The following is a 19,308-nucleotide window of genomic DNA, read 5'->3' on the forward strand; positions in this document are numbered from 1 at the left end:
TGCTCAAGTTGCCTTAAACTGTTACTAAGAAGAAACCTTTCCACTTTCTGCTTCAGGAGGGGGGGAAAAATACCCTTTGAGGGCTTTGTCAGTCATTGCCTGGGGCTCCCCAGTGTGAGCTATTTTGAGCTTCTGACCTCTGAACATATCTTTACACCGACCTTGAAATCTCTTCTGATCTGTGGCCGAGTCATTCTAAACATTTTGATTTGTTGTTTCCTTTTTAATCGTCATATGTTCCGCTAAAACACCATTGTGTGAATATTTAAGAAAAATTCTTCTTAGAGCTTGTCTACATAAACACTTCCGTTTGCGGCAAGATAAATCTACTCTGCACACTAGGCACCTGCGTGGACTCTGTTGCCGGGCACTAAAAGTCCCCTAGTGCACGTTCATCTACTCAAGGTAGAAGCATCTGCAGTGCGCCAAAAAGGCAGGTGTTAGCTGTGTTATTAGAGTGTCAGGAAAAATTAATTATTTTTCTTCTCGTTTAAGCATTCAGGTGCTCAAGAACATTTCAGCTGGGTGGTGAGCACAGGCAGAGACACACAAAAGGGACCTCCACAGTTCCAAAAGGAAAGGTTTCGTTATGGAGATTTTTAGGAAGCAACGTTAATCTTAACTAAAGTCTTAGCAGACAAAAAAATATTGTTTCCAGTCCTTGGAGGTGGAAACCATTGAGGCACGCTGTGGTAGGCAAGGTGAATGACTGCATCACAAATCTGACAGTCTCCATCTGCTGGCAGGGAGGATCATACCCACATCTATGAGCTGGGATATCAGGCCACTGGAGGGCCAGTTCAACTGGTAGGAACCATCCCGCCAAGTCTGGAGTTTTTAATCACTAGTCTCAGCATATTTGGGATTTCTCTTAAAGTCACAGCTCCCGGTGTCATGTGATTACAAAATGAAAGCAGAAACAAAATACGTTTCTAGCCTTCGCGTTTTCAAAGGAAAGATTGAGAGCGTGGAACTCTGGAAGCTCAAAATCAAGAAGTAAATTAAAAAAAAATCTTTTTTTTTTTTTAAAGCCAATCATGATTTTTGAGACCTGACTCGTCCTATTACAATACTGGGTGTTTCCACACTTCCCTTGTCAGGCATCTCAGTTCCAGCTCAGCATCTCACATGTTTCCTCTCTAATTGCACTTCTCTCCCTCTGTGCCATTCCAACTGAAGTATGTTTTCCTTGACAGCAATCTGTGCTATTCTCCTCTTTAAACACTGCATTTCCACGTGAATGTGGAAAATCCATTCTGCTCCCAGCCCCGGTGCCAGAAATTGCTACTATATAGGAGAACAGCTCAGGTAGTCATCTGGAAACACTCCCAAGTAATCCCAGTTTAATGCAGATAGTTGTAGGATTCACGTAATCCCATAGTTGCACTTTAAAGCTCTACATCGGGGTAGGCAACCTATGGTACGCGTGCCAAGGCAGCACGCGAGCTGATTTTCAGTGGCACTCACACTGGCCACCAGTCTGGGGGGCTCTGCACTTTAATTTAATTTTAAATGAAGCTTCTTAAACATTTTAAAAACCTTATTTACATTATATACAACAACAGTTTAGTTATAAATTAATTATAGGCTTATAGAAAGAGACCTTCTAAAAACGTTCAAATGTATGACTGGCACGCGAAACCTTAAATGAGAGTGAATAAATGAAGACTCGGCACACCACTTCTGAAAGATTGCCGACCCCTGCTCTACATCAATGTCAAGAGGCTAAAATATGGCAGGCAGGCAGATATCTTTTTTTAAACCAGAGCGAGATGCTACAAATGAATTATAACCCACGGTCACACCTTAATTAATTCCCCAAGACCGGATAACCTTCATAGCAAAGAGAACAACAGGACGTAGGGTATTTATAAACATGTCAGAGATCCGGGTCAAACATGAAAAGAATTTCTCTTGTCACTAAAACAAACGTGTTACATTCTCTCCCTCCACTCACACTCTCTCTCTCACACACATTAACCAAACAAAACAAAGAAAACTCTGATGGAAAATATTTTCACCTGGAAGCACAAAAAGACCCCAAAATAATAAAAATTAAAAAAAAATTAACACATTTCCAGCAGGATATTAATACTAATTGTTTGCACTGTAGTGGTGCTCTAAGTCCCCAGTCAGGATCAGGGCCTCACTGTGATAAGAACTACATAATAATAAATATAATATATGGAGATATACCTATCTCATAGAACTGGAAGGGACCCTGAAAGGTCACTGAGTCCAGCCCCCTGCCTTCACTAGCAGGACCAAGTACTGATTTTGCCCCAGATCCCTAGAGTGGCCCCCTCAAGGATTGAACTCACAACCAACCCTGGGTTTAGCAGGCCAATGTTCAAACCACTGAGCTATCCCTCCCACCACAGGAAGGCACGATCCTTGCTCTCAAGATTTTACAATCTCCTTTGCAGATGTGCACCATTTGTCTAGTGGTGAGAACGGCATGAGGAGACAGCCAAACCGATTCCCATTTCATATTCTGCAATATTTGTGCATAAATCAAGATCAAACACTTAAGATTCCCACTGGGAGGAAAAAAGTCAGAGGGTTAGCTATAACTCCGTGATCATTTTCTTAGGTCTTGTACACATTTGGAAATTAATCCAGAATAAAGTAGGATGTGAATTTAAATTGCAATAGCTAGACCAGAACAGCTCCCCATGTGGAGGCTCTCATTCCAGAATAGTTTGAATCAGCTTTGAAAGCATATTAAGCTAAACCAGCAAATGGCACTCTTATTCCACACGGAGAGCTATTCTAGAATAGCTATTACAGAACTGTTATTGCGGTCATTTTCCAAGTGTAGAGACAAGTCTTGCATTATCTTTAATTTACTCAGTGTTTTAAGTTCTTGAGGGAATAGGCAACTACATGCAAGTCTTTTTAATGCAACAAAGAACGCACTAAAGGTAACGTATGTAAAAGGCAAGGAACCTGAAAGCTCATTTAGTGAGAAGAATACCACTACTTGGAAAGCTCTTATACGTTAAATCCCAACCTGTTATAAATTACCTTGAGTCAATTCAATAGCAGGAAAAGTGGCTTTTACAATTTTGCAATTAATATTTGACAGCTAGATTGATGCATTATTACCATACAGATATATAGTGGGTATTAGTTTGTATGGAAAGAAAGCAGAAACCTGTAGCCCTCAGAAATTCTTTACTTGAATGGGGAAAGCATTGGACGTGCAGTATACTGTTGGGCTGACACATTTGCACTGGCTTCTGATTGGCAACCACACACAAGCTTCCTAGCAGATTAAAAGTGACCATTTTAGAACAAACCACAACAACAATTTCTTAATTAGGTTCCGATCCTTTCTATAGTATTATCTTGCATGTAAAATTTTCATTCACTGACCACACCACACTGAGAAACTCACAATTGTCGGACCCCGAGAATTCTGTTCCCAGCAGTACTAAGCTTGCACTTTATCTCTGGGGTCTCCGAGGCTCTCTTTCTTGGTACTTAATGCAATGTATTAGAAATTTTAAAACTGGTTGAAGAACACAGTTGTGTTCAGAAAAGCAACAACATTTTCTTTGAAGCCACTTTTCTAAAATAATCTCCTCAAGCTGTAAACCGGGGCCGCTCCAACTGAAACCAAGACAGGAAGACTAGTTTTCTACTCCCAACAGTCTGGCAGATTACATTAAGTAGCATCTTTGCCCAGAAACTGATGTGCCTACCAGACTCTAAACCAGGGGTGGGCAAACTATGGCCCGGGGGCCACATCTGGCCCTTCACATATTTTAATCTGGCCCTTGAGCTCCAGCCAGGGAGCAGGGTCAGGGGCTTGACCCGCTCCACATATGCCAGGGCTCTGTGTGGCTCCCAGAAGCAGTGGCATGTCCCCCCTCCACCTCCTATGCGTACGGGCAGCCAGGAGGATCTGCACATTGCTCCCGCAGCTCCCATTGGCCAGCAGCTGCGGCCAATGGGAGCTGCAGAAGTGGTGAGCCTGCAGATGGGGCAGCACGCAGAACTACCTGTCCGTGCCTCTGCCTAGGAGCTGGAGGGAGGACATGCCATGGTTTCCGGGGGCTGCTTGAGGAAAGCGCCACCTGGAGCCTGCACGCCTGACCCCCTCCTGCACTCCAACCCTCTGCCCCAGCCCTGATCCCCCTCCCCCCCTCCGAACCCCCTCTGTCCCAGCCCAGAGCACCCTCCTGCACCACCCCCCAACCTCTCCTCTCCAGCCCCACCCCAGAGCCCGCACCCCCAGCCAAACCCCCTCCCACACTCCAATCCCCAATTTCATGAGCATTCACGACCCACCATACAATTTCCATACCCAGATGTGCCAAAAAGTTTGCCCACCCCTGTTCTAAACAGTAGGGATTTGTCTGATTCTGCAGAATGCTTTTTTGATGCTGTCAGTGTTTCAGGTTGAATACACCTGTGTTCCCCCGCTGTGATCCCTCAAGGGCACTTATTTAAGGTTTCCGGCTCTCAGCCACCACCTCTCATGGGTGGAGACCTGGGTCCCTCTTCCTCCAGCCCGGAATTTTAAAGCTACAGAGCTCACTGCCTTACACTGCGATGCCCCCAGCAAGGCAGTCTGCCGAAAGGCCAGCGTCTGCACATTGCTCCCCCTCTCAGGGCTATGAGCACAGTATTGCCAGCAGTTACAAGTTGCCACACGGCTGCTTCTAAGCAAGCACCTTTATTCTTAAGGCAAAAGTGTTACAGAGAAAACATTAAAACCAATAACAGTTCCTCCATATATGCTAAAAGCTAACCAGACGTCACCCATCAGATCTTATGGGGGTCCTGGTAGGCCAAAGTCTTTCCAACCCTTCCACAAGGGTTAGGGCCTTTGGACAGCAGGTCCCGCCCATTTGCTGGATTAGAAAGAAGGCCCTGAGTCAGTTTAAACCCAGCCTTTTTACATCAAAAGCCCTTTCTTTGTTTATTGGTTTCTGGAAAAAAACAGTCTGAACCAGTCTATGCAAGTTCCCCCAGAGGGTGGTATATTTCTGGAGGTGTTTACCAGCTAAGTCAGTGGTTCTCAACCAGGGGTACGCTGAGGTCTTCCACGGGGTACATCAACTCATCTAGATATTTGCCTAGTTTTACAACAGGCTACATAAAAAACACTAGCGAAGTCAGTACAAACTAAAATTTCATCCAATGACTTGTTTATACTGCTCTATATACTATACACTGAAATGTAAGTACAATCTTTATATTCCAAGTGGTTTATTTCATAATTCTGTGGTAAAAATGAGAAAGTCAGCAATTTTTCAGTAAATAAGTATGCTGTGATACTTTTGTATTTTTAGGTCTGATTTTGTAAGCAAGTAGTTTTTAAGTGAGGTGAAATTTGAGGGTACGCAAGACAAATTAGACTCCTGAAAGGGGTACTGTAGGGGTACTGGAAAGGCTGAGAACCACTGTCCTAAGTGATTCACTTTAATCACCTCCCACTGTTTTAATTCTTGAAACAGTTGTGATAACCATCTCGCCCCTATGGAGTAGGCCACAATCATATATAAAATCCCTGGCTCACAGTGATAGACGCACTTAATACAATATGTTCCCCCAAAGATACTGCATATGGTTGCACTGTCACAGGTCTAGACCACTTTAAAACAGAAAATTAAGGGCATTCACGTGTATAGCCTGTATACAAAGGGACTTCTCAGATTTTGCTGAATTTTCCAGACTCAAGGCTTGGATTTTAAATCAATAGAGTCAAGTTTTCAACTTTTTCTTGAAGGAACTAACAGCCAGACAGACTAATATAGCACTAAGATACCACACAAACTCCTCTCATTCTTTTTAATCCTCAGTTTAGGTTGTTTGCTTTGAAACTCAGCCCAACAATGCAATATGCTGAGCATGCGCCAAATGTCTGGCAAACGTGTGCGCTGCTGCTGCAGTGGTACATAGCTAACACCCTCCGGCTTCATGTCCTAACATTCCATTCAGCTCAAAAACCCCCGCTGCAGGAAATGCTTGTCAAACCGCACACAAATTCCAGACGCAGAAAAAAGGCACTTGGAAAACTCACGCTAGATTAGCCGCGTCCAGCATTAGCCAGGATCTGAGGAAAGCTTGCGGAACCAATGGCTATTAGCCAAGATGGTCAGAGATGCAACCGCATGCTCTGGGCGCCCTTAACCTCCATGTCATTTAGTCCAGACGCTGGGACTGGAGGACATCTGATGATGGATCACTTGACAGATTGCCCGGTTCTGTTCATTCCCTTGGAAGCATCTGGCACTGGCCACAGTCGGAAGACAGGATACTAGGCTAAATGGACCACTGGTCTGACTGTATATGGCCGTTCTTATTTAACTTAAAAGCCAAGCCATGCACACCGAGCAGCATGGGTGAAGTATGTCTCAGAGCAGCGATCCCTCTCACACTCACCCCACTTATTCCCCAATACCTCCCCACCTCCTACAGGAGTCAGGGGAAGGCCAGGATGTCAGAGCGCTGCTCTGGGAATCTCCTGCTCAGTTCCTCAAGTTGCCCCACCCCATGCTAGCAGAGGGGGAGATTTTGCCCTACCTATGAAAACTTACTTATACCTGGGACCCATGGGAGTTTAGAAAAGTGGGTTTTCACATGGGCAGATGTGTTCACACACCTCTGCTGGAATGCAGATTAAATGATCAAGATGAACCAACAATCCAGGCTGCCGTTCTGTGAAGGAAAGAGCTGTGCGAAATGTGCTCCAAAAATACCCAGGGCAGCACACAAGCCCCAAGCCTGACTTCAGAGCCCAGGGAGCATTTACAGAATGATCAATATAGCGCCTTCAGATTTGCAAAAGCCAACGACTGCAGGCTGTATCTCTACAGTTACATAGTACATTCCATCCACAAGCACGTCACCAACTATCCACTCTGAGTTTCATGTGCAATGCAGCGCAGTCACCTCTAGCATGAGCTGCGGCTGTCAGACCTCTCCGGACTGCAGAGCAGGAGCACGACAGTTAGGCCAGAAGTAAAGATTATTGCATTGACACTCGAGAAGAAAGTAAGGCCACAGACAAGTCTGTTGTACTGATGAGGCAACAGCAAGCACCACAAACCTGAGATCCAGGAGCGAGAGGCAGAGCCATTCACACAATGCCTTCTAAATCTGAAGAAGAATGCTGGAGATTAGGAAGCAAGTACCATGTCCCACAATCCCTTTAAAGGCTCCAAGAGGCAGCGGACTGGAGCCAAATATGGTTTGCTAGCATCTCTCTAGTTCAAGAGAGAGGAAATGAAAGCACTGCCAGAAATGCACTCAGGGAACTCTAACCAGGATGTTGCAAACTTCCCCATTCAGAAAAAGAAACAATTTTAAAAAAGGAAAAATCCCACTAACATTTTTATGAACCATACGAGGTTCACTTCACAAGCATAGCCCTTCCTTGTTCGAAGAAGGAATAATGTACGAAGCACACAATACTCTAGTTATAACAGAGACCATGGTCTACCAGCTAGACAGGCCTGCCTCTTCCTCACATCTGCTCTTCCATCAGTCACTCTGCATTAGCGTCAGTACTGAGGCCATGGCTACACTCGAAACTTCAAAGTGCTGCTGCGGGAGCGCTCCCGCAGCAGCGCTTTGAAGTGCGAGTGTGGTCGCGTGCCAGCGCTGGGTGAGAGCTCTCCCAGCACTGCAGGTACTCCACCTCCCCAAGGGGATTAAGTTAACAGCGCTGGGAACACAACTCCCAGCGCTTGAGCACTGTTTACACTGGCGCTTTATAGCGCTGTAACTTGCTGCGCTCGGGGGGGTGTTTTTTCACACCCCTGAGCGAGAAAGTTGCAGCGCTGTAAAGCGCCGGTGTAGCCAAGCCCTTAGTCTTCAATTCTGCTTTTACTTTTCCTCCTCCATTTTTTCAGCTGCAACAGCTAGTACAAGCATAAAGCCCCAACTAACCTGCTGCACCCCAGAGACCTGGGCAGAGAATGCCACAAGGCGGAGACGCTCTGCTGTTATGTGGTCCAACCAGCCTTCTCTTCCCAGCCTGACTTGTCCTGCTTTGTCCACTTTCTGGTAATCTTCTGCACTAGAAACTCACTCTCTATCCCAGGAAATTCTAAGGCACCTGACACTATACTATGCCAACACCAATTAAGACACACAAACAGTCGGGCGACCCACTATAAATTATTCTGATTTTCCAGTTAGCAAGTAAGCGAATGCACGTACAAAATCTTCTACATAACCAACAAAAGTTATTTGTTCATTTTGCTGTGGAACTGAAAGTTGCTATTTTGACAACAGCAGTAAATACTTCATCCTTTTACAAACCATAGTAACAAGTTACTGACTAATTGGTTGTGAAGGCTGAAGGAGACCTTAACTACAGTGTTCTCAGCGATTTAAAAGCAGAGGCTGCCGTTTTATTGTGTAATATACACATATTAATGTGTGTATACTAGCAGAGAGAGAGAGAGGATTTAGGGATTTTTCTACTGTATTTAATCAAGATTTAGATTTTGCTATAAAAACCAAAAAGAAAAGACATTGCTTATTAATGAGTCAAGCGACAGTCTCATTGTCTGGTGGATATAGGTGCTTTTTCCATGTACGAAAGGCTAGTAGTCAGCATGGGTGTTACTATAAGAGATGTCATAGCTTCCCATGGCACAAGGCTCCTCCACAGAGGAGATGAATCACACAATTAAGTTTTTCCACAGGCTGCATTATCATGCTCCTCTGTAAGTGGCTAGATGTTTGCAGGAGAGGTCAGGGAACAAGATCTCTCAAATATTTTTCAGATTTAGCTTGCACAGGTAAGCAGTGGCAGATCAAATGTATTTTGGTCTAAAGAGCATGGAAGCCCTGATCAAATGTGGGGAGGGGGGGAGGGAGAGAAATGAGTCTGGGGGTGGTCACTCCCTGCTTCATCATCCCCTGGAGAAAGCTTAGGGCAGAAGATTAAGCTGTCTGTTGACATGATATTACATGCATTCTCTCCCTGCCTGCTGGAAACACCTACCCAGCAGGGAGAGCATGCAGACGTACTGTTCATGCTTGGATACCAGGAGGATCAGGAGACACTGGCTAGATGTACTGGGCCTCTGCACAAGGGTTCCAGAAATCCGTGGATGCCCCGAAATCCATGGGACCTCACCACTGACCAAGGGGAAAGGGTGTCTTGGCAAATGAGGAAGATCAAGCACCCTACCTGCTTCACCTGAGTACGACTTCCTCTTGAGATGTTTCAGGGCCACCACCTGCGCTCACTCCACATTCAATTAGTCTCTCCTGTGACTTATGCTGCTACCTGCAGACCTTCCAACAAAGCTGCCCTCACAGTTGAGCTGCTGGGGATCAGGACCCCCCCCCCCAACACAGAGCTGCAGAGCTCCACACAAAGCCGATGCTCAGTGCGTTTTGAGGCTATTAGAGGTTTTTAATCAGGTTCTGATATAGCAAAAGCTCTTTCACAAGTGTCTTGCAAATGGGGCTGGATGATTAGGAGTTATTAGGCCAACACGGTAGGTCTCAAATTACCCCAGCCTCCTCCTTTGGCTATTACAATGCCATTTGGACAGCTCCTGCCTCTGTACAAGGGGTTGGAAACAGATCGCATGTTATGATACCTATGCTGACTTGCAGTATATTATTCAGCCACTAGATGTCACCACCTGCTATAGCACATATGCCAGAGAGGAGATTGTTCCTGGTAAACAAGGGAGACAGAACTGGAACTCAAGCTATGTAAATTTTCAAACAATTTTAGATATAGTTGTAATCATTTTCTACAATCAGACACCTCCTATTAAGGAGGAGCTGTGATTCCATAGATCAAGACACAGTTAGAGTGGCTTTATGAACTCCCCATGTCCCCAAACCCACCTCCTTTGAGGAGGAAACTCTTGAGCTCAAGCCTACGGAGTTTCATTCACTCATAGGGTTTCCTCCAGATAGGGGCAAACTGGTCCTATAATAATGAGGTAACAGAAGGACCAGAAATATGTGAAAATGAGATGGGAGGTGAAGACAGAAAAGGGAAGAGAAGAGCAATCACTTAAGTCTCACTCTCACAACATACAACGTTCCCCTCACCTCAACGGAGCAACAGCCCCTATGGTGCACAAGACCAGGAAATGCAGGAATAGGTCAGACAGGAAACAAAAGCTTAGAACCTATTTCAGCTGTGTTACCACACAATTATCTTGTCTTCTAAGCCTATTTTAAAAAGCCTATCAATCCATTTGGATGTCTTACTCTATGCTCATAGACACGCTAATCAACTTTAAAACTTGAAATCCAAACTACATTTAGAGTTCAAAGGGCTTCTTTTAAAAACATCCACCTGGAAACAAACACAAACTGTATTTTAAGTATTCACTCTCCATTTTATATTTTAAAAGTCACGAGTGTGCTGAAGCTGTTCCACTAAGAGTCTTTATGTTAGTCTGCCCTTCAAAATCCAGCCTGTGAAAGGCATTTTCAAAGCCATGCACAGGTGCACAACTTCCATAACTCAACAATGTGATTTTTTGCCCTGCTTTGAATGTGCATTACTTAGCTGTATATGTTACAAGACCACCAGAGCACTATTGCCGCAATATATCACAGTTTCCATCATGTACAAATCAAGATAAGCATTGTAAACATATCTCTTTCCTTTTCCTAAACTTCACAAAAATATTTTAAAAGAGGATTACTGCTGTGTTCCAAGTGCCCTCTTTTGCAATAAGTTACAGCTCAGGCATGAAGCAACTGGAAGTAATGGATTTACTATACAAAGTAACCAATTTTGAGTTCCAAACACACATCTCCTTTGGTAAGCCTATGAGAGGAGGACATCTGCACAGCAAAATGTCAGGCTGATGGTTTTCTTTAAATCATTTAAGGGTTGTTGGGTTTCTTTCCCTGCATAAGACAAAGGATCAAACATGGTTGCTGATGACAGAGATAACATGTATAACAAATGGAAAATTAGCAATTGCTACATCAGCCAATGGAGGCACTGAACCGGGACTCAGGAGATCCAGGTTCAATCCCTCCCCACCCCCACCCTCGGGGGGCTTGCCCAGGCCTGTCAAACACACACAGTTTGGGGACCACTGTGCTACTCTCACAGAAACAACAAGAAGTGTCCAGCCTGAGGCTCCGAGCAACAGAAACAACCACATGGGGAGTATACTTGAAACAGCCCAACTAAATCAAAACAACTTCTAAATTCACTACAGCTGTCTCTTCACTCCACAAAGTAATCACAAACAGCTGTCCTAGAAAAGGATCTATGAAGGGGAAAAAAAAAAAAAAAAAAAAAAAAAAAAACACATTTTAGAAAGTGAAACCTGCTAAAAACTGGAGATACTTACAGAGCATACAACAATACAAAGCTTTTCCCCAACTGAAGGGAGTCACAGCCTACCCTAAATATAGCCAAAAAGCTTAGGAAATATTAACTCAAGTTATTCAGCTTAGATCTTCTGAAGTAACAGAACAGGTCTGGCCTTGTCTACACTCCAGGGGAAATTTGATCTAAGCTACACAGTTTGAGTCAAATAGACATAGCTTAGATCTACCTACCACGGGGTCCACACTACGCAATGTCAACAGGAGATGCTCTCCCGTCGACTCCCCTTACTCTTCTTGACGAGGTGGAGTACAGGAGTTGACGGGACAGTGATCTGCGGTTGATTTAGCGGGTCTACCGCCGATGCATTGATCCCCCGCTACGTGTAAACAAGCCCTTAGTCTAATCCCCCTTGTATAGTTCCATTTACCAACTGATGCAGAAGGGAAAAAAACTGATCTATAATTAAAACACACACACCCACCCACCCCTCTAACGTCTGTGGCAATTTTAAAAGTCAGTAGATCTATAGCAAACTAAGCATCAGAGGGATAGCTGTGTTCGTCTGTATCCACAAAAACAACAAGGAGTCCGGTGGCACCTTAAAGACTAACAGATTTATTTGGGCATAAGCTTTCGTGGGTAAAAAAACCTCTCTTCTTCGGATGTGGGTTTATTACCCACGAAAGCTTATGCCCAAATAAATCTGTTAGTCTTTAAGGTGCCACCGGACTCCTCATTATAGCAAACTAGGCTCTCTGTCTGCGTCAGTTTTATTGCCACATCCCCCCATTTTTATCATAATGCTTGTAGCCGTGTTTTACATGACTGTTTGCAGTTAGTTACTATTCACAGAAGTGGCATTTAAATTAATACCTGGCTGCAACACTTCTACAAAACATTTACTAATTAAGTAACTAAACAGACTAGTCTTACCCACATGGGCCATAATCTTAGCAGTAGTTCCTGGTTTATACAGAATTCCATAACTTTTAAACCAATCTATCTTCTATACCAAGGAGGCATTTGATAAAATGTGAAAATCCAGGGAAGCAAAATATTGGTTTTAAAATATAAAAAACCCTAGAAAAATCAAAAGGAAAACCACCTCTACACAAAAGCTGAGCAAATATCAGTGTGGTATGAAGTGGAGCGCATCCAACAAAAATAAATGCTTTCCAGGAGGAGGAGTCATTTAACTAGGGAAGTAGGGACAAGTTGGAAAGCTGTTCACTTTCATTGGAGGGTATGGGGTGTTTTGATGGCAGATTCTAACTGGAAGGTTGAAGTCCAATGCTTTAGGAGAGAAAAGCTGCAGTTTTAAACAAATATCCTTTCACCTGTATTCAGGCTTATGCTCTTCACATAATTTCAGCCAGAAAAATATAGCCAAGGTTGCAACAAATGTAACAACAACTGCAAACAGCATTATACAGAATCAACTTTTTTTAAAAACACAGGTGAGGGGGGGCGGGGAAAATCAGTCAGAATTAGTTATGCAGTTATCATAAGCCACCATAATAAATAGATCAATAAGATATAGCAGGGAAATTATATTTCCTTACCCAGAGTGAGGCTAACGAGGACTTTTTTACATGGCTTTTATGGTGAAATAGATCTCAATAATGTTGTGCTAGCAAAATCTGAGCCTGTTTGCAATCTCCTTCAAACTGATGTTACTCCACAGATTTTGAGAGTCCGTGTCACTCTGGATTCCAACAGGCCTTATCGCCCTCAAGGTACAAAAACCTCAATGTCTGACTTCCAGGCTTATTTGGAAGGGATGTCCATTTCTGCTAGTGCATGAAACTTAATCCAGCTGAACAGGCTGCCCGAGCAGTGCAATCAGGCAGGGAGAAGGAACCGCTATCATGGCCAAGAAAACAGCTTGGAATAAGTGCTGCATGGTTCAGACTTCAACTGGAGCAAGTTTCATGTCACCTCCTCCGCCCACTGTCCAACCCTACCTAACCTCAGGTATGATCCACTTTCCTTGCTCTGGATTCTTGACCCAAACTTTGGGAGCAGCTGACAGGCCAGTGAGCCAGGGCAGGTGATCCCAGGGGCTGGGAAGGGTTCTGCCCGGGAATCAAGGAAGGCACTAGCGAGGGAAATCATCAGACTGGCTGCAACAGGTGAGCAAGAGGTATCAGGGAAGGGAATGTGCCCCGAGATCATGGGGAGGAGAGGGACATTGGGTTTGATCTCTTTGAGGAGGGCTCATGAAGAAGGCTGATATACTGGGGGTAGGTAGGAAAGGATCAGTGATTCTTTTCAGAGCCGGGGGGAAACTGGCCTGAGAAACAGAGAAAACCAAACAAAAACAAAATGCTGTGCTTTTTGCCATCAGGTTTTTAGTGCAGTTAATGAACTGTCAGTACTTTGAAGATGTTTAGAAACACACACACACACACACAGGGGCTTAAAACACTCAGCCAACTTCATCCCTAGTGCAACTCCATCAGTGCCATTGGTGTAACAGCCAGGAATGAATTTGGCCCATCCATTGTCCTCATGCTTTTCCCTCTCACCCCCATCCTTTGTTTTCACAGGATGGGCCCTTTCCCCAAGTGTTCTCCAAAGTGGGACATTACTGTCACATCACCTCAGCTGCCTGGATGCAGGGCAAGTCCTTAGTCCTTAGAATGTCTGCATAGCCTCTCCCTCTCCTATAGAGGTTACAACACACACCAGTAAACAAGGCAATGAGTATCCAAACAGAGGAAATGCATGCAGATTTGCAGACTTAGAATAACACAAGGAAATGGGAATAGAGCGATTGGTGCAACATGTCAGGCAACACAACAAATACCTAGTGCTTTTCATCAGTAGATTTCAACACGCTTTACAAAGGAGGGCCCCACTATACATCTGGAGAAACTGAGGCATGGAAAGGTGAAGCAACTTGCCCAAGGTCACCCAGCAAACCAGTGGCAGAGCCGGGAATAGAATCAGGGCTCCCGAGTCCCAGTCCAATGCTCTATCCACTAGACCACGCTGCCTCATAAATAAATGCTTTAAGAAAGGGCTGTTCTCTCTTTCAGAAAGGATGACTTTTGCATGGGGAAAAAAGCGTTTTTTAATAGCCTGAGATTCCAGGAAAAGTTGACTTGGAAAACAAAACTACTTAGAGGGCAGGGCAGGGATACAATAACTACAAAATTGGAACAAAGAACTTGGCAACAGGAAGGGTTGTGCTCAGTCAAGAAGGATCAGCTCCTCGCCGGGCTCTAGCAGGGGAGATGAACCCACTGGGAGCAGTCTGTGTTCGGATCAACAGCGAGCATGCAAATGACGAACCAGCCTTCCACTTCACAGGCTTCAGAGTGACCTGGAGGAAGACCGGGTTTCCTCTTCATGAGGGTTTGGCTCAGTCGTCTGATGGCCCTGCTGATACATGCAGTGGAAGAGGAAGCGATCCAGGCCAGGTGCCTGGAAATAGTCTCTCAATCACAAAGTCTGCAGCAACAAAGCCTTTGATTCAAGCTGCTGCAAAGACAACTAGACACGCAAAAGGAGACTATGGCTAATGGTCCTCAGCTCTCCCAGTGGAAGGAAGAGTCACTGGGGCACAGTCTTATTGGACATTTGTGTAAACCACCTAATCACAAAGGATCCCAAAGCACTTTAGAACTATAAGGTCATACAGAGCTTGAAAACTCCACACACCAGCATGCCCTGGAAAGGGGTGGGGGGAGAGAGAGACAGAGATGAGGAAGTGGAGTATAGAGATCTTCCTTCCTCCCTCCAGTTCAGAGACAACAAGGGTAGAACAGAGGTGAAAATTATTCTAGTTCTATCACTCAACCCCACCCCAGCAGCTAAACATCTTTGGAGAGGGCAAGAAGAGAGACTTCTCAGCCAGCACATAGAGAGGGCAGCTCAGGCTAAAAGAAAGTGCTCCTCTCTTCTGCAAGATCGAGGGACACTGCCCTGGAAGAGATCCCAGCACCCTTCCCACTTACCAGCAGCTGTGGTGGGGAGGCTGAGCTCCTTTCCCTGGTATGGACCTTCACCAATGAAGCCTCCACCAGCACCACCTTGCTCTCCACTACTCTGGCCCCAGAACAACAATTTCAGAGATGTCCTGTCTTTAAATGCTGCCCCGATGGAGTCCCACAACTAGTGAGGAGAATGAAAAGAGTTTTCCCTGACACGACGTACCAAGCGGGATCGGAGCGCAAACCTGTGACCTGACAGGATCTCTGTGTTATGTGGATTGTACTGGTCAATGGTGCAGCAAGGGAAGATGAGCACGTGCCCTCCAAAGCCTGTGATACCCAGGAGCAAAGACCTAGCAATAGCACAATCTGGGTATGAACACAGCTCAGGACAACGACTGGCAGTCTCCCTCTGCAGAACTGTTGTTTACTGTTCGATTTAGAACTCCAGCGTTAGTCAAGTTTAGAACCATCCCATCTCTCTGCATAGTCCCATGCACTACATGCTGGAACTTCAGACTGAAATTCAGTCTCTATGCACTGAGACAAAGTTCCTCCTCTATCTTGGTGGGTCCTGTGCTTATTGGCAGATTTTCTTGCCTCAGAGGTTCACCATGTGGGTTGGGGAACAGCCCAGAGACCTTCCCCTCTGGAAGAACCCACAGTCCAGGTCAATTGGGAGGTTTTGGGGGAACCCCGGCCTGCCCTCTACTCCGGGTTCCAGCCCAGGGCCCTATGGACTGCAGCTGTCTATACTGCCTCCTGTAACAGCTGCATGACAGCTATAACTCCCTGGGCTACTTCCCCATGGCCTCCTCCAAACACCTTCCTTATTCTCACCAGAGGACCTTCATCCTGGTGTCTGATAACGCTTGTGCTCCTCAGTCCTCCAGCAGCACACCCTCTCACTCTCAGCTCCTTGCACCTCTTGCTCCCAGCTCCTCACCCTTGCACCACAAACTGGAATGACCTCCTTTTTAAAACCCAGGTGCCCTGATTAGCCTGCCTTAATTGATTCTAGCAGCTTCTTCTTAATTGGCTCTAGGTGTCCTAATTAGCCTGCCTGCCTTAACTGGTTCTAGCAGGTTCCTGATTACTCTAGTGCAGCCCCTTCTCTGGTCACTCAGGGAACAGAAAACTACTCATCCAGTGACCAGTATATTTGCCCTCTACCAGCCTCCTGTACCCCACTGGTCTGGGTCTGTCACAGCACTCATGATTATATCCAATCCTGGGAGCTCAGCAAGTTGTTAAAAGTTACCAGAAAGTCATGCGATTGCACATGCTCTTCTCAAAACACTTACAAAAAGCAAACCATCAGGGCTCCATGGGTGGTGGAGACAGGAAAGCTGCCCCTTTCCACCTGAGTTTTCTGCCACTAAATGCCATTGAGGGCAGGATTCACTTCCGCTCCATACTATTAAAGCAATTGCAGCTCCACAGTGTAGTAGGGAGACCAAGGCATCGAGCGGTCACTGAAGAGAGCAGCACAGAACTTCCACCCTGTGCAAATGCCCTCAAATCCAAAGGGGTGAAGCCAAAGCTCCTTGCAGATCCCAAAACGACACTTGAGGCAGACACTCCCCAAGGCCCAACTCTAGGTATTTTTAACTCAACTCCTTCCACGCAAGGCATTTTGAGCGACTGAACAGCGCAGCAATGCAAGAGCAGGAAGTGCAGCGTGTGTACTTCTCTGTTTTGTATCACAACAGATGTGAAAATAAGGAAACAAAAGGAACATCTCTGAACTAACAGAACAGTCAAAGAGCAACAGTGGGAAACTGCTCTTCACCAACAACCATGCCACACTGCCCACAACTGCAGCGTCAGGACAGCTGTGTGTTGCAAAAGCCCATCGCATCCGTCACCACTAAACGAGCCACAGTCCCCAGAGCAGACACTGGGATGTTCTTCATTAATTCCTGCTGTTACATGGAAAATGTTGCTCATGCTGACACAGATGCCATGGCGTTTTGAATGAACACACTTGGATTCTTTCGCCTGCCCTGCTGGCTGGCTTGTGAAACCCATCATTTACATCACAATACAAGTAGCATTTTATTTTATTTTATTTCATTTTTGGCAGCACAAACTAAAAAGTTTGACCGCTGTGTTGTCAGCATATGAAGCTCAGTGTCACAAGATGACTTGAGAGACAAGAACCGATGCTGGGTTTTAAAGCGGTCGTGGAGGATGCACACAAGTCATGAAGAAAATCTAATGTGGTCTCTTCCCTTTTCAAAAACTCCAACCCCCTTTCATGCTCAGCTCACATCTCCTACTGCAGCCATTTGCCGGCTCTCTTGGAAATCCAATAAGCATTTCCAAGAAAATCCAGTGACTTGATCTAACAAAAATGAATGCAAAGTTGCTGGCGGGGGGAGGAGGGGGAAAGGTTCCAAGTTTGCAATTAACTAGTTTGTGTCAGCTGGAATGGCAATGCTCTGCTGGGTTTTCAGTCCCTTCCCAGTTCTTTGAGAGCCTAGAGTTCTTGAACTATAAAAATACAAAATCTAAACATTCTGCATGGGGTTCTGGTCAGTTTTTACTCAAAACTCTTCCATCTCCAGCCATCCACTGCTCCTGTTTGATTTCTCTGCATTTGAACCAACAGGAATCTACCTGCATTGCCCAGGACGCGGTTTGAAACCAGCTTTGTTTCATCACCTGGAGCAGTTTTCTCCATATCCCATCACCTAGAAAGCAGCTTCTCTTTCTGTTTGTCACCACTTCCACCACCCAGAGACAAGGTTGTGATCTGTCAGTCAGCTGGTAAAGAGAGACTTGATTTCCAGAGCCTCTGACAACCTGCAGTAGAAGCACTTTCCTCAGTAATCTGTTTCCTGATATAAGGGCTTGACCCGAAGGCCGCTGATGTCAATGAAAACAACGAGGAGTCCAGTGGCACCTTAAAGACTAAGATTTATTTGGGCATAAGCTTTCATGGGTAAAAAAAAAAAAAACACTTCAGATGCATGGAGTAAAAATTGCAGATTCAGACATTATTATTATAATATATGAAGAGAAGGGAGTTACCTTACAAGTGGAGAACCAGAGTTGAAAGGGGCAATTCAGTAAGGGTGGATGTAGTCCACTCCCAATAATTGATTAGGAGGTGTCAATACCAAGGGAGGGCAAGCTGCTTTTGTAAGGAGCCAGCCACTCCCAGTCCTTATTCACGCCCAAATTAATGGTGTTAAATTTGCAAATGAATTTTAGTTCTGTAGTTTCTCTTTGAAGTCTGTTTTTGAATTTTTTTTTGTTGAGGGATAGCTACTTTTCAATCAATTATAGAATGTCCAGGGAGATTGAAGTGTTCTCCTACTGGCTTCTGTATGTTACCATTCCTGATGTCTGATTTGTGTCCATTTATTTTTTTACGCAGAGACTGTCCAGTTTGGCCAATGTACCTGACAGGGGGCATTGCTTACACATGATAGCATACATCACATTAGTAGATGTGCAGGAGAATGAGTCCCCCCCAATGGTGTGGCTCATGTGGTTGGGTCCTCTGATGGTGTCGCTAGAGTAGATATGGGGACAGAGTAGGTAACGAGGTTTGTTACAGGGATTGGTTCCTGGGTTAGTGTTTCTGTAGTGTGGTGTGTAGTTGCTGGTGAGCATTTGCTTCAGGTTGGGGGGCTGTCTGTAAGCGAGGACTGGCCTGCCTCCCAAGGTCTGTGGTGAGTGAGGGATCATTTTCCAGGATAGGTTGTAGATCGTTGATGATGTGCTGGAGAGGTTTTAGCTGGGGGCTGTACATGATGGCTAGTGGTGTTCTGTTATTTTCTTTGTTGGGCCTGTCCTGTAGTAGGTGACTTCTGGGTACCAATCGTGTTCTGTCAATCTGTTTCCTCATTTCTCCAGGTGGGGATTGTAGTTTTAAGAATGCTTGATAAAGATCTTGTAGGTGTTTGTCTCTCTCTCTCTGAGGGACTGGAGCAAATTCGGTTGTATCTTAGAGCTTGGCTGTAGACAATGGATCATGTGATGTGGTCTGGATGAAAGCTAGGAGGCATGTAGGTAAGTATAGCGGTCAGTAGGTTTCTGGTATAGGGTGGTGGTTATGTGACCATC

General features: G+C 45.1%; 1 protein-coding gene across 8 annotated transcripts in view; it reads right to left on the minus strand.

Annotated features, from left to right (window-relative positions):
* Positions 1 to 19,308, minus strand: part of ATP11C (ATPase phospholipid transporting 11C) — a 117,158-nt gene that overhangs the window by 74,345 nt on the left and 23,505 nt on the right. For 4 of the 8 annotated variants that reach the window (XM_034782525.1, XM_034782530.1, XM_034782527.1 and 1 more), the window contains exon 1: positions 12,227 to 12,426. The exons of 1 other annotated variant lie outside the window; for it this stretch is intronic. In XM_034782525.1, coding sequence (XP_034638416.1) covers positions 12,227 to 12,277 — 51 coding nt within the window. In that variant the 5' untranslated portion in view covers positions 12,278 to 12,426. Of the gene's footprint in view, positions 1 to 12,226; positions 12,428 to 19,308 lie in introns of those variants that run through there. 3 more of the 8 variants (XM_034782528.1, XM_034782529.1, XM_034782532.1) reach the window with 3 other exon arrangements.

Source organism: Trachemys scripta, chromosome 9 (assembly GCF_013100865.1).
Source record: "Trachemys scripta elegans isolate TJP31775 chromosome 9, CAS_Tse_1.0, whole genome shotgun sequence".
Taxonomy (NCBI): Eukaryota; Metazoa; Chordata; order Testudines; family Emydidae; genus Trachemys; species Trachemys scripta.